Source organism: Chaetura pelagica, unplaced genomic scaffold (genome assembly GCF_000747805.2).
Source record: "Chaetura pelagica isolate M959 unplaced genomic scaffold, ChaPel_1.0 scaffold79, whole genome shotgun sequence".
NCBI classification, from domain to species: Eukaryota; Metazoa; Chordata; class Aves; order Apodiformes; family Apodidae; genus Chaetura; species Chaetura pelagica.
In genome coordinates, this window is record NW_009969339.1 from 2,138,999 (window position 1) to 2,155,111 (window position 16,113).

General features: G+C 44.0%; 1 protein-coding gene across 2 annotated transcripts in view; it reads left to right on the forward strand.

Annotated features, from left to right (window-relative positions):
* Window positions 1–16,113, forward strand: part of SYN3 (synapsin III) — a 179,259-nt gene that overhangs the window by 5,935 nt on the left and 157,211 nt on the right. For both annotated transcript variants that reach the window (XM_010005780.1, XM_010005779.1), the window contains exon 2: window positions 8,285–8,342. In XM_010005780.1, the coding sequence (XP_010004082.1) occupies window positions 8,285–8,342 (58 nt within the window). The remainder of the gene's footprint in view (window positions 1–8,284; window positions 8,343–16,113) is intronic.

Sequence of the window (16,113 nt, forward strand, 5' to 3'; positions counted from 1 at the left end):
GAAAGAGAAGGCAAGTTTATTTCGAATGTGTGTGTGAGTGTGCACGCACAAGCTTGGAAGCAACAAGAAAAGTTTCTGTATTCCCTAGCATACAGGAATAGGGGTGAAAAGAAGGTAGGACTGTCAAAGATATTCAGTAAATGGCATTTATCACATCACTTTCCAACCTGTTTAAGGTATATCAACATCATGCCTGCTTGTATTTTTGTCCTTCGTATGTAAAGCAACTTGCGATCTAGTCCTCCTAAATGAAAGGTGATACAGAAATGAAAGGATTAGTATCATTACAAAAATAGACACAAGGAATATGGAAAACATTCCCCACCAGGTTATAAATATGCTAATGCAAGTCAAATCTGGGACCTTAATTGCTTTACCAGAGTTCCTATAAATGCATAGAATTTAACCTCAGAATGTCCTGCCTAGTCCCATACACATTAAAAAAATAAAATAAAGTAAAAAAACCTCAGATGTGTTTCTCAAGGTTTGTGAGCCACATCTCTCCTGCTTGAAAGGCAGCAGCCCTGCCCCAGTGTTGGTTCGAGTTCCCCTGCTCCTCAAGTTCAGGGAGGGCAGAAGTGGGCTGGAATAAATTGTTGCACAATCCTCAACAAAATGATACCCCTCGCAAACAGCTCCAGGCCATACCATCTAGATTTAGTAATGTGGAAATATTCCAGCAATGTACGATTTTGATAATATGCAGAAGAAAATTGCTGCCTCATGATGTACTTAAAGCAGCCCCCCACCTTCACCCCTGCCCCGCAGCTCTTTGTGGCCAGGAGGAATGTGACTGCCATGTAGCTTGGGTGGGGGACCAGACCTACAGCGAAGTGTTCTTCCTATCCTGACAGCTCCAAGAAGCACAAAAAGCTGTGCCCAAAAGCAATAGTGCTGCAATAGCGCTTCTTCTTTTTGGGGGGAGGGTGGCTTTGAAAACACCCATTTAATGAGCAGGAGGTGGCACTGGAAGATGCTGGGAGGCTGGTATTGTGTGCGACTCTAGTTCCTCGAATAGAAATTGCAGCCTGAATGGTTGTGTCTGCAATCGTTACTGTGCTGGTGACTTGCCAACCCAGGTCTCCCCTGAAAACAGGCCTTCGGTTCCCTGAGAGAAAGGGAGGACTCACAAAAGAAGATTTACAAAACCCTTTTCCCTCCCTTCCTGCCCTAAAGCTTCCCTTTCTGTGTGCGTTCAAGCCAAGAAAATCCTTCCAGCCCTGTAGGGTGGGACCTTGGACCTCATCAAGGACCTCATCACGAGGACATCCTTTATCCAAAAAAATCTGCAACAACAACCCACCCCATGCCACCATCACAGCCTGATACAAACCTCTTCAGCAGAGGCGTTTCTTCCTTGTTGTGATCCCATAACTAATAATGCCTTGGGGGTTGTCTGACAGTAACTGGAGTGGGCTGGGTCTTTTGGTTCTTCCCGGAAGACAACAAAAGCAGCCTGTTCCCACAGCTCGACCGCAAACGCTGAGGACCAACCTGCAGTGCAGCCAAGCTGGTTGTCAATCCAGTGGCTCCAGCAAGCCACGCAGTGACAGCACCAAGAGCAAGGTGATCTTGCTCTGTGGAGACTCCTGAGTGCAGCAATACTGCACCCCAGAGCTGGAGCTGAAACTTTCATGGAGCTCCTGGCAAAGTATCAGTGTACTCAGGGCCACTTTTTGACTCAACCCAAAACTTACATGTTCCTCTTGACCCCTGTCTGTCTGTCCAGTGCAGGTACCCTTTCCTTCTTCCTGCACTTGCCTCTAGACTGTATAACCTGTAGTTCAGACCTTGTTTTCTAAGGTGTCGAAGCACACACTCAACATGCTTATACACCAACTTGAGCATCCTGACATCTCCCTCCCCTGGCCCAAGGTAATATTAAATAATATAAATATTAACTACCAAGTAGTTCATCCCACAGCTGAACAGAGCATAAAGGTCTGGGCCAAAGCAGATGTGGACAAAAGCTCCAGCAAGATGCAGAACTAGCATTTGTTGCATCATTTTTCTCTTCTTTATGCCCTGGTCAGTCAGGACTTGACCATCTCAAAGTTCTTACTATTTGCAGCTGGGAATTGCCAAATTGGGGAGAAGTGGTGAAGGGGATGAGGGCTGATCCCTGAAGGGAAAACCTTCCTTGTTTTCACCCGTGAAGAAAAAAGGGCACAAATGCATCTCTCCTCCCCCTTCCCCTCCCCACTGTCTTTATAGTGTGTAGGGGCTGGGGGGAGGTCGGGGCATTCCAGCAGCTGCTGGCTAGTATCCTGGAAACTGCCTCCTTTTTCCCAGTCCCAGCCCCTTTTATGAAGAAGACAATGCGGACATACAGTGAGTGCCTTGTGCATCACTTGGGCCCCCAGGCCCTTTGACACAGGGATTTCGTACCATGGCTAACCCCCCTCTCCTCCCTCCCCAAGGTCCCCCCCACCCAATCCAGGGGGCTTCAGCCTCGCCTTTTCCAGGCTGATCCTGAAAGAAATTACATGCCTTATTTTCCCAAGGGGCTAGAGAGAAATATGTGTAATGTTATTCCAGGAAAATAATACAGATAATTCCAGAATTTACTCATGGATCCCTTTTGGTTTATTTACCCATATTTTTTCTTCACCATTTGTTTCCTTCTTTCCTCCACCCATTGCCTTGCCCATCTCTCCCCAAAAGCCCCGTGCATTTCCCCCTCTCCTCAGCATGTTTTGCTCTGGCCCTTCAGCAGGGTGGGAAAGGCCTCTTCCCGCTCCAGAGGAGAAGTGGTCTCCATCAAGGTGTGGCTTGGCTTTCTTTGCTTCTTGCGTCCTGTTCCTGCAGCACAAGCTCAGTCAGAGGATTTGGAGGAATTTGCTGTTCCAGTATCACAGTGGCCCTCTTAGGCATGTTCTCCTTGATACTGAGCCCATCTCTGTAGTGAAGGTACAAGCCTGCTCCTCAGTTTGCAGCTCAAGAACTCTGCCAAACAAGGATTCCCCCAAAAGACATCACATCACAGGGAATTAGGGCTCAAGGTTTTTTTTCATCTGAAGGATGACTTCCCAGTTACTCCAAGACATGCTACCAGCAATTGCAGTTTGCTACATCAGCTCCACTGAGTTGTCTTATAGTAAGATTTGAGCTATATCTCTTTGATCTCTTCCCATCCTAGAAAATTGCTTCAGATAGGAGCCATTTTACAGGACGTGCTGAAAAAGACCCATAAATTTAATAAAAAATACCATCCTGTCTTCAAAGCTGCATAATATGTCATAACCTCTGCTTCAGCCATTTCACGGACCTGCAGGAACAGCTTTAAACTTTGAATGTCTGCACTCCTCCAGGCCACCATTTTCACATCAAATCTCTTGTGTCTCCTGGCTACTCCCTTCCCAATGATGAGGTTGGTGTTCTGCACCTTTTCTGCTGCTGTCTGATGGCACTGTACCTGGGGAAGAGCTCCTTCAGCAGTTTCTCTAGCTGATGCTTGTTACTTGGGCATCTTTTCCTGTTCCTCACCTGTGCAGAGCATTTCCAGAGGAAAATACTGAAGCAGTCCTCTGAAGCAGTTTGGATATGCTTCTTCGCACCAAGAGAAAAAAATAGAGGAAAGAGAGAAGAAATAACTCCAGGAGACACAGTACAAGCTGTGCACAGATAGCTTCTCCTGGTTTCCCATTCTGAGCATGTGCATTGGCTGAGCTACTAGATTAAAACAAAAACAAACAAACCCAAACAAACTATGACATTTGGAGCTGAAGTTTGTATAATGCTGTTTAAATTCTGCAACTACCTCAAAGGAGGTGGTAGTGAGATGGGTGTTGGTATCTTCTTCCAAATAACGAATGATAGAATGAGAAGAAACAGCCTAAAGTTGCACCAGGGGAGGTTTAGATGGGATATTATGAAAAAGTTATTTGCTGAAAGAGTGGTCAAGCATTGGAACAGGCTGCCAGGGAAGTGGTGGAGTTGCCATCCCTGGAGGTGTTAAAAAAGCACGTAGACATGGCATGGTAGTGTTAGGTTGGTGGTTGGACTTGATGATCTTAGAGGTGTCTTCCAACCTTGATGATTCTGTGATTCTGTGGTTCTATTCTGTTGAGCACTCATTGCAACTCCTCTTGTTTTGAAACAGAAAGAGAATAAGGCAGGTGTAAGTGGTTATGTATTGTACAGCAGGGAATTGCGAGTTGAAAGTCACTTAGAATGGCCTGTCTGTGCTCTTCTAACAGAAGTAACTCGTCAGTTTTGTCCCTTTACTGCTGATTCTGGAAGCTCTTACTCCAGGTGAGGGAGTTGCTTGTCTTGTGCCACGTTTCCCGCATAGCGCGGGAGCAGCAGAGCTGCTGGGACCTGTAGCCCACTGGCCCAGCCCTACCTCCCCTGGGCCTGGTGACACATGAGGCTTTGACCAGGGACTTGGCACCCTATGAGGACTGAATTCCTGTGTTTGCATTTAGCGTTTGTGTTTACATTAGCAGAGAAGTGCAGGGGAGCATGACAATTCAGGCAGCCCTCACATAGGTGCAGTACAAGCTGTCCCAGCTGTCAGCAACGCCAGAGTAGTATTGGAGTGTCTTACAGGTGTGCTTGCTGTCTTGGACCAGTGCTGGCATCCCTTGCTCAGACAGATACTTTGCAAACACCTAAGACCACTAAAGTTATACATGTTCTTTCCATGCATCACCTCTTATACAGGTAACTGGAAGTGAACTGGTAATTTATTTTCCCTGCTGCTATTAAGAATACACTCCATATCTGATAGAAAACCATGTATTCCTACAGCCATGGTTGCTGAGGCAGACTGGGACCATTTCATGGCAGCTCTGGAAAATACGTTTTTATTCTTTCCAAATTACTTCATAAGTAGAGGCATCAAGTTTCTTTTGGCCCTGTAATCATGACAGGACTAAGGCAGAAAGCAGAAGTTCTGATTTTCTGATGCCCTTTTGCCCAGAAAGTATGTCCTTTCCCAGAGCATGCGGCTTCTTCATCACAAAGAGAGAGGGGTTCAAGGCAAGCTCTCTCCCTGGAAGCCAGGACAGATAATTTGTTATGGTGCTTCCTCCCTCTCAGCCGCTGTGGCCACATTTAAATGCATTGCCTAGTGCAGTAAATCCCACCCAGGAACTGCTCTTTAGCACAGCCCTGCACTTTTCTTTAGTCAAAACATGTTTACATGCTAATTTGCTGAGATCACAGCAACCGCACCACACCATCTGCACCCTGCCTAGACAAATTATAACGCTGTGCTGTGGCAAGTTGAACATCTGACATGCTTTAAAATAAAAGGATGGCCAGTCAGGCAGTGGTCAGTGCTGCAGGCTGCCTGGGAAAGGGGCTGGGTTTGCATGGCCGGTGCCTGGCTCTGTGTGCCAAGCTGGGGGATTAGGCAGGCAGTTCCCCTCCTGGGGCGACGAGGCACTCCTCTGATCTGCTGGCACCTGGCTGTGTTGGAGGTGAATGAGGGCACTTCTGAGGCTCCCCAGAAAGGCTTTTGACTGGTCCTTTGGATGACATTCCCCTGCTGCACTATAGGCTGTCTAGATAACCCTGTCACTTGCTACAGCAGAGGTCTGGAAGAGCCTTGCTCAGGTGGTTTTGGGACAGAGAGCATCCACAGATGTCTTGCTGTCTCACTTGACAGAAGTATTGATCTTTCTTTCTCCTGCCAGAGCTGCATGGTCTTCCTTTCCTCCATCCCACTACAGTAAGGACCAGAAGCCATTTTATACATCATGCAGTACTAACCAAAAGAAAATCCCTCTTGCAATGGAAGCATCATGGTGTTTCTCCAGCAATCAGCAACAATTCCATCTTGCTTGAAATTTCAGGGGCTCCAGGGTGAAGCTAAAGCAATTTTTCATTTCAATATGATATCCTCTACTGCCCAGAGGCTCCAAAACCCCAGATGCGAATTGAAAGCATCACTCCATCCATTTCAGAGATGGATCAGTAAGAAGTGTTTCATTCTTACCCTGTACTGTATCAAAATGATGGGCCGACCAAAAGATTTGGCTGCAAATTGCTTAGCACCTGTGCTCTTCAGAGACAACTAGGAGCAGGTTAACCCTTCTGGGGAGCTGGCTTTGAAAGAAAGTGATGTATTGTGCTGTTAAAAGGAAGTTATCTGAGACAAAGGACGAGACAACCTGTGTGGAAAGATGGAGAAGGAGAGATCCTACAGTGTCTAAATCAGGGTCCCTTGCTCTACTCCAACAACTCCTGATGCAGCATGTGCCCCCTGTGTGACTATCCATGAGCAGAGCCTACACTGTAGAGATGGGAGAGAGGATTTTTTAACTACGTGAAGGCTCATTTCCTGGACTAGGCAGTGGAAGCCTCATTGCTCTGTCTGTACTGTGCTGAAGACTGTGGTTAATCATGCTTCATTACAAACTGAAGCAAAGCAGCACCAAGGAGTTTGTAACCAGCTGGTCGGCAAAGAGGAGAGGCCAGAGAGGGAGGAAGTGTGTTTCATAAATGTGGGTAAGGAGCATACATTATGAGTGTGCTGGGAATTAAAACTAGCTTGTACCAGTGAAGAGTGTGCCTCAAATTTCAGACCAGTTCCTGTGGGCCCACTTAAAGCTTATTCCAGTTTTTGAGAAGTCACTGGTTCCAGCAATATCCCCAATGTTTAGGAGCAAGGAATGTTGCCAGACCCTCCAGAGCCATGCTTCCAGAAATACGATGGAATTACTAAGTGCATTTAGTGTTCCTGTTTATTGTTAGAGTCGTGATGTCTCAACTTGTCTGCTGAGTTGCTTTTTCACATGCAACATTCATAAATTCAAAAGTGGGGGAGAGGGGTAAATGGCCACTGTTCTGTTTTTTATACTGGACAGGGGTTGTTGGAGCCACTTGGCCTTGGTCACACCTGGCTGATATACTGTCCCGTACTAACATCTATGCAGAGCTCTTATTTGGCACCTTGCTGATGGATGGGCTGCCTGGGAAGGGAAGCGTGATACAGCACTCAGATATCCTCATTAGAGCAAGGCAGAAAACTTTTGACATTTTAAATGTCTTTTTCTAATATAAATGGAAACTTTTGACTTGGTTTTGAGCCAGGATGACAAAACAAAACAGCTTTTTTATTTACATTTCACATTTCTGGGGGAGGGGAGCATTCAGCTGAAAACTGGTGTGTTTCAGCTGTGGGGAAAATTGCTTTCCTACTGTCTCTCCTTTTTTATTGGAACATATAGACACATAGTAAAAATGTGAGCCAGCTTCTTTTTTTTGCTAATACTATAAAATAGGGAGCAAAGCCGGCTTCCCCTCATTTTCCTTTCCTTCTTTATTCTGCCCTGTCTTTGCCAATTGGAAACAGAAGGCAGAAAGTTACTTTGTCTCTGGAAAGAGCTCTTGCAGAGCTTAACTGTGTTTTCAATGCTTTCTAAATAGAAGAGGTTTCTGGAACTTACATGGTCTTCCCGAAGTTTTAAGGGGGAAGTCTGAGAAAATAAGTTCATGTTTTCTTCTGTTAAGCTGGTTGAGCAAAGTAAAGAACTGTGCAGATATTTTACAGGAGAAAAATCTACTGGCTATTTCTCCGCTGACTAGTCAATATAAGGGGAATTACACACAAATAGGAAGGAAAGTTAAAGCTGCCTGCTCTTGTCCTATGTTTTCTTTGTGAGCAAACCTTCCCTTCTCATGAACAGCCCATCCTTCTGGAAGTTCTTTGTTGTCTGCATAGCAAAGGCAGCTAGTAACAGAGGTGATGGAAGGTGTAAGTCCGTCTCAGGACACTGTTCAACCCCAAAGCAAAGAGTTTCTCAGTTCAGGAGAAGAGGTTCTTCATAAGTGACACTGAAAATGCAGATAATCTTTCTCTACATCAGTAGCAGAAAGACAAACAGAATGGCAAAGCAGGTCTGAAGCAAGAGAGCAAGGCAAGTACTTTGGCTGTGATGATGATCCTTGCTCAACATCAGATGAAGTTTCCAGTGCAGTGGCATATGTTGTTCTCTTTCTTTTACAGAATAAAGTTTGGGTATTAAATGAGGAATAGCAAAGAATCATTGATTAGAATTGTTGCTCTGGAAAAGATTAGGAGAGCTTTTGGTTTTTGGTTTGAAAAAAAGATTAAAAAGTCACAAGCCTTGAAGGAACTTTCCAATGTGGTTTTCATCTGGTTTGGCAGGTTTCTCCTGGAGAACAGAAAGCTGAAAGTAGATAGGAATTAGGAAAACATACTGTGACCCGGATAGAAAATCTTCAGTAAAAAGGGAAATGCAGAGCAAAACAGTATGTGGTGAAAGCCAAGAATCTTCTTTAACCATATCTGCCTCTCTCATTTATTTTGCAGGGTCAAATATTTCCAGGGGAAGAAGGTGAATGGAGAATTTGATATCCGAGTAGAACAGGTCAGTGACAACTCGATTTGGCTCTAATAAATGTTTGTGGACAGGGCTGAGGTTTTAATGACAGATAGTCCATGGGTGTTGTTCAAGAGAAGAAAGGAACTAATGAGGAATTTCAAGGCCCATCCATTTTTAGAATTATGGAAGCCATAAATGAAAACATCTTATTAGGCCACCCTTTCATCCCCCCCTACCTTTGCAGAATCGGTCACTATTTCACCTTAAAATGAAGTTTTCTGTTCTGGTGATGGGACTATAATTTCTCCTATTGGAAAACTACCAGTTTCAGTTGAAAATTCTTCATGTTGAGGGCTCTTCCCTCCTATCTATGTTGGTGTAGTGTCTGTCAAAATGAAGACCCAGAATTGACTGAGATGTTGGATGCTGTTGTCAAAGTAGAAACAACTATTAATAACCATCTGCAGATGCCTACCTTGAAATAGACATGGGAAGAGGAAGATATAGAGATTAGCTGGTGATTGTAAAGAAACCATATACTTGTTTTATATTCAGTAGTGCAATAAAATTGCTTGGATGAATGAAGAAAGCTGGTGACTGTTGTCTCAATGACCTGATATTTTCTGTATTTATAAAGCTGATGATTCTGCATCTTATGTGTATGAGTGCACATCTGTGTAGAATAAGTAGTGTGTGTAGAAGTATGCCAAATTGCCTAGGACATTAGCCCATATGTTCTCATCAAAAGCTGTGTCTGGGACAGAAAAGTTAGCAGGTCATTCTTTTTGCAACTGTGATACTATGAACACTTCATTTTCCATTTTTTATTGGTATCACACTTGTTAGAACTGGCTGGCATTGTAAGAACATTTGTCATTTGCACTTCCCTATCAAAGTCTTTATTTCAATGGCTGCCTCAGAGAATAGGGAAAAAAATAATCACATTTCTCACATAGAAGCATGGAGTCAAATAATAATTCAGTGTTGTTCTTCAAACCTCTGATCCAACCTGCCCCACTGCTCAAAGCAGGGTCATCTTCAAAGCTAGACCTGGTACTTTTCAAAATGACCTGTTAATCCTTTCCTAAACATCTAGCCTCTGCTTTTTCCTTCAGAGTCCTTCTTCTCAAAGCTTATTGTACTTGAGGTCCTTATAAAGGGACTATCTTCAAATAGTTGATGAGTGGAGAAGGGCAGAAGTGACCTTTCGATCCCTGATGGGTTAAACCCAATGATGACCCTCATCATTGCCACAAGGTAGCTTATCGTGTTTCCCCAAGGACTCTTTCCAGGGACCTCTCCCAGTCTGTCTCTTAATACATATTTCGAATGCCCATGTTTGAGAGGAGACACCAAATTGCTCCAAACAAAGACCAAAAGGCTGGTGTGACTTTTCTGGAGAGAACCTTTGCCGGGCCACTTGCAGCCTTCTTTAAATACTCAGCGTAGTGACTGCAGCATTGGACAAAGGAATGAAGTGCACAGTGAGTAGGAGAGTTGAGGAACAATGAACAAGGCTCCCTCGTTCCCTCTCTGCCCCTCTGAGTGGGAAATCCAAGCCTCCACATGGTGGGCTGAGAACTGCTTTGACTCTACCAGACCTCAAAAGAAGGGATGGTCATTTTCCCCAGCTGGTTCCACTGTCTATCAAGGGAAACACAGAAGCTGCATTGTCATGGGCAGCGCTTCAATCTGACCTCAGGCTCTTTTGCATATCATTGAGGCTAAGAGAAGGTCACTTTTCTTCAAACTCTGTTTTTTTAATCCCTTTCTTGTTTTGTCCATCCATCCTTGTTCAGTATTTCTTGATACTTAATTTTCATTCATTGCTCCTTCCCAGATTATCTGGACCTTTCCTCACTTCTTCATTTTCTTCCTCAATCTAGGAGCCTAAGCTGTTGTGGAACTGGTACCCTGAGGTTGAATTGAGACTCCCTCATCCTGTTAAATGAATGTTCTTCCACAGTTTTAGTACAGAAAAACAATAACACCAAATATCAAACCAGAAAAGAACTGTCTTTACCAGCCTGGTCCATCTCTTGATCTTTGAGCTCCCAGCTCACCAGACTTCACTACTGTAGTTGTCCAGTGAACAGTACTGAGACTGTACCATGGTGTGAAAGCCCTACCCTGGCTGCTCAGTTCTGAATAAAATCTGCATCACACCAAGGTTTGACTCTTGAGCACCTCTTGAACTACTTGTTCTGCTTAGTAAGTTCATGTAGTATTTCAGTTTTCTGTTTGATCCTGCTTCAGATACCCACACGTTATTGCCTCAGCCAGAAATACAGTTTGCCCTAGGAAATTTTTTTTTATATTTTATAGGAAAAAAACACCTTTTGATCTGAAAAGCTAGAAGACAAAAAGGTTTGACTGACAGAAATCAGTAAAAGGAAATATCCAAATGTTACATACGCTCAAAAAAACACATTGATAAGCACATGCCCTGTTTTTTCTGACTGTGCTAATTTTTTTTGCCATTCTTCAAGTGTGCTCTGTAGTTGATTTAAACCAAAGGAAGCTGTTGTCTTGTTGCTTTCTCTTCCTCTTTCATCCCCATCTCTGTTACATCTTAATTCTTTCTTAGCAAGCCATTTCAGCAATCTCAGGGGGAAACAGAGCAGGCAAGTAAGTGATATTTTTTTCAGAAGTCATGACATCACTTACTTGCAATGGAGCAGCAGTGCTGAAAGCAGGGCTCTCTCTCTCTCTCTCAGCGGGAAGTCACTTATCTAATCTGGTCCTACACCCCTACCAGCTCTCTGAGCTGCCTCTCCCCCCTGGCTGTCATCCGAGGAATGCAAGACGTCTGTGATCACGCTGTCTCGCTCAGTCTATCCCCCACGCCCAGCATTGAGGAAGGCATTGGCTGATCTCAGCCCAATTGGAGAAACAGGCAGAAGTTTCAAGATACTGAGCTTCTACAAGAGGTGAATTCTGTTTGTGTTGGGCGCTGGGTAATCTGCAGGGAGGAGAGTGCTCAGTGCCAGCCTGCTTCTCAGCTGCTTCTGTTAAGGCGCAGCTTGTTGGAAAATAGATTTTATGGACTCTTGGAGAAGGTTTTCTCATTCTTCAGCACAGAAATTATTTACATGACCTTGATGCCACCCCCAAGCCCTTGTTCTTCACCTATGTCCCTTACCACTACCAAAAGACAAGAGACTCTGTGGGCGCTGCCTGGTACCAGCTCATAGGAAAGTTGTTGGAGGCACTGCCATGGGTACACCCACCCTAGCCTCTGCTGTCTCCTGTCATTCATTAAAATTAACTTAAGGCCTGACTTTGTTTCCACCTTTGTTTCTTCTCTTCTAATCTTCAGCATAACACCCAAACAATATTTATTAATGTGCTTAGAGGCTCCTGGATTTATTACTGCTCACCCTTGAGTGAAACCAAGGCGTGCAACAGCATTGCCTCCTCCCTGCTGGCTGCTGGGTGAGAGATGTGGGGCTGAGTGAGGGCTGGGGTGATGGGAAGCAAGTGCAAATGCTTTCCTGGATCAGGACTCTTTTCTCTTTGGAAGTAGTTTGTATTATATTCGGGTTATATGGATATTCTTCCACTATAAGTCATTCTGTAGCAATGATAGTCATATATAAGACTGAGTGAAACACTGATCAAAAAGTGAAAATCTGTTTGACCTATTGCCATTAAAACCCTGATGCATTAAGTTTTACTTAGTGTGGGTAAACCCCTGAGCTTTCAGTAGCAGCAGCGTCTAAACATACTACCTCTATTTTATCCTAAAAATAAGGTTTTTAGATTTTGATCCATGTTGTTGCTTTTACTTGCCTGGTGATTTCTAACTTGGAGAACTGCAGTGTATACATCTCCAGTTCTTTTCTCTAGAAATACAAATGCTAGAGAAAATATTTTAGAAATTAAAAGTATAAGTTTGATTAAATGGCTCTAAGGCTAAGCCGAGCTTACAGAAGAATCTTAAAGTGCCACAGGATTTGACCTCATAGGTTTTGGTCTCTCCCAAAATAAATTCTGCTTTTATCTTCTCAGTCTTCACTGGCCAGAGGACAGGAGGCTTTAGGAAACACAGAAGATTGAGGAAGAGGTGGAATTGTACCATAGGTCGTATGCTCTGTCAAAGATTCTCCATCACTAGAGGCAACTGGTAGTACTTCAACACCCTCTTCCCCACCTCTTTGTACTGTCCCAGAGAAAACCAAGCTTTGAATTATCTAAGTGTTTCATATGACTTTAGGGTTTCCCATATGAGCCATAGCATCTCCCAGGTGAGGGTCTTCTTGGGCACTAAGCATACCTATGCACAGGGGGGATATCACATGGCTGTGCATCCTCAGCACACCCAGGTACAAGCAGAAGAGGGACAATCTCAGACCCATCAGAGAGACCATGACACTTTGGGTGGTGACTAGATGAGTGGGACACTTGTCACCCACAGAGCAGGACATGTCAGGAGCAGAGTCATTGGGATGACTATGGAGAACTGACTTACAAGAGGATGTTGAAGTTTGTTTATCCTGCCAAAACAGACGCTGAAAGAGACACATCTGCTTTTCATAAATAAACTGGTTAAAGAAAGGGGTTTGGGACACAGTGCCTGTGGTAGCAAGGGGTTAGACCCTATGGCTCTGGTGATCTTTTCCAGTCCTGTGCCCTGCATTGACCAATGAGAGCACAGGAAGGAGAGAGGAGAGCACAAACCCAGGGGGAAAGAAGAGCAAGTAGCACTTCTTAGAGAGAGTCTTCCACCTTCAGGGTACTATGCCTTCAAATATTTCCTAAAGACATTTCAATATATCCGGAAACATCTTTCTTGGCATCAACTAATTGATGGTGGAGGGGGATGAAAATAGTGAAGGAGGAATGATGAGGGCAAAGAGTTCTTCTGAATTTTATCCCTGTTGTTTGTCCACCCGTCTCCTTCCCACTGTTTCCTGCTGTCATGAGGTGGGTCTGTCTGTCTGACACGCATTCTTCTTGCACAGCTCATTCACTTGTTCCTGCTGCCTGGTTTATTTTCAGGGAATGATTATTCAGTGAACTCCTATGTACATGCTCCTGGAAAAGTCTTGTGGTATAGATTATTACTTCATTGGCAGCACTGTCAGGAAAAAAAGTTGTACTTGGCTCTCACAGCAGATAATTGTAGCACAAATCACGGATTTCAGCTCCATTGTATTTCCCGTCCATAAAGTGGTATTTTCATGTGCAGCATGAAGTGGTCTTTTCAAAAGGTAGAGTCTGACAGGCCTGCATGTGATGAGAGAAAAATTAGTTTCTTCTCAAATAACTGTATAATTTTGATACATTATATGTTTAGGGATTTTTTTTTTCCCCAACTGAAAGCCAGGAAGCAGTTCAAGAACAGCAACAGCAGTTCTCATAGCTTTGCCACATACAAGCATTAAGAAACCATGAATAAAGAGAACTGGAGAAATAGCAAGAAAGACTGAAAAAAAAATAAATCATCCATGTCTTAAATAAATAGTATCTTGGGGGGGGGGAGTGTTGTTTGTTTTTCATTGGCTTTTGAGGCCTACAGAGTTCATGTTTTAGAGCTATTTCCTGGGATCAAAAGGTTTAAAGCTCAAATTTTCAGGCAAGCACACAAGTTCTGAAAATAAAATTTAAGAGACAATTCCAAATGCCATGAAAGCTGATGCACCAAAAGGCACTAACACACATGAGCGAATCCACACACATGGACCTTCAGCCTCAGCACTATTTGTAGGCTAGGAGCATGCATCCTAGCTTCAGGACTTGTGAAGAGCAGTTCTGGAAGCTTCCCTTGTATAAGAGCATTGCCCTCCCAGCTAGACCCTCTCTACTATTTTCTCCCAGCAAGCAACCCTAGTAGTGGGGCCAGGTGGGGAACATGGTACCTCTTCAAGGAATAAAAGTCTCAGCCAAAAGACATGGGGTATCAGGGTGTGTAAGCTCTAATTCTGCATGCATGTGTGCACCAAGCATGCACAGCCCCAGCCGTCCCCCCCTGTTCACATCCATTATGCCTGTGCAGGATTTAGGGATTGCCTCCCTCCTCTCTGAAATGCTTGGGATGGTTGGAGCGAAATATGCTGTTACAGGAATGCAGTCTGGTGTCTGCCAAAGTCTTTCTTTCCTTGTATGTATTGGAAGACACCAAAACTAAAGCATAAAATCCAGTGAGGAATGTATATTATTTGATTAGACATTAGTAATTCCTCATCTCAAGTTCCTAAACCATGACATGGACCAGCCTGTTATTCTCACTTCATGTTGTGTCACAGGGCAGAGAAAAACAGATGTGCAGTGATAATTAATGAGGAGTTTCAGGAGCAAGCCTGGGGAAGCGGATGGCCTTGGTCAGAGCACATTTGGTGGGGAGAGCCAAAGGAGACACGGAGGCAGGAGAGCTCTGGCCACACAAGAGACCAAATGCTTTCCAAGCTACCTGTGTCTCCAGTGCTAAGAGCTGACCCATCTTCTCCTTGCCTATGTGGGTGAGGGAAGCTGGTCAGAGTAACTACTGAACTTGTGCTTGGGATCCTGACGTGGATACTCCACATCACCTTACGGAAAGCTGCATCCTGTAGTTCTAGCTCAGTGCTGTGATTTATGCGATGGAATAACACCCTAATATGCCAGTGTGTGTGTTACAGTTTATGATGTGTTGCACCAAGGGTAGTGCCAAAGTTCCCCGGCATTGCTTAAATCTTCTGCTATTTATGTGTATGTGCAGTATATATGCAAATGAGGGTCTATATGCAAATATTAACACAGAAATCTAATATAGCTTTTTGTCTTCCTTTTAAACATTAACCAACCTGAGTAGCTTTTAATTAGGATATCAACAGATGAGAGGTCAGCAAGTTCAGCAGCCCAAAAAAAGCCCAACGTGCATCTTGCTACATGGATACGATAAGCCTATTTGCTTTTAAAAAACCCACAAACATCTGCTCTGTCCCCAAAACACAAACTCCAAAGCCTGTCTTGCATCCCTATTCCTTCATTCTTGTGGCACACAGCCGATTAACAGGCACTGGACCAAGGAATAAAGTGAGATGTTTTCCTGGAGTTGTCCCTCAACATTCAGGGTGAAGTTTAATAAAGACAGCTGCCAGGTACCAAACTTATCATAGGATGGCTGAGGCTGGAAGGCACATCTAGATGTCTCCTAGTCCGATATCCTGCTCAGACAAGGTAACCTCAAGCAGTCTGCCCAAGACCATGGGCAGTAAGGTTTTTAGTACCTCAAGGGATGAGGACTCCACAGCATCTCTGGGCAACTGTTCCAGTGTTTGATCAGTAAAATGGGTTTTCAGTAAAATTAAATGTAGAATGTTTCAATTTGTGCCCATTGCCCTTTTTCCTTTCCCTGGACATCACAGATGAAAGTTTGTCTCCATCCTCTATACTACATCCCTTCAAATTTTTATAGACATTGACAGACTCCTCCTGGAATGTACCAATAATCAATGGCAAAGACAGGCAACTGAAGACAAGTCAATAGCCTGGACAAAGGAATGCAAGGATTCCAGCAGGTTACAGCCAGAATGTGAGTTAAAAACAAAGTCACTGTTGGACATAGGACAAAGCCATACTGGAACATAGGAGCAGCAGTAGTATTTGTAAGTTGAGTGACCTGATCCTTCCATCAACTTGGCAATGGTCAGGTCTCTGCTGAAGGATCATATTGAGTTTGAATCATCACAAGTCAAGAAAATTGCAGACCTGACAGAGAGGATACCAGTGACATCAACAACATTTACCACTGTGCTGCTAAACATCACCTGCAAGAAAAACTTACAAGAATGAGGCTGGTTTTGTCTAGGGAAAAAAAAAAAAAAAAAAAAAA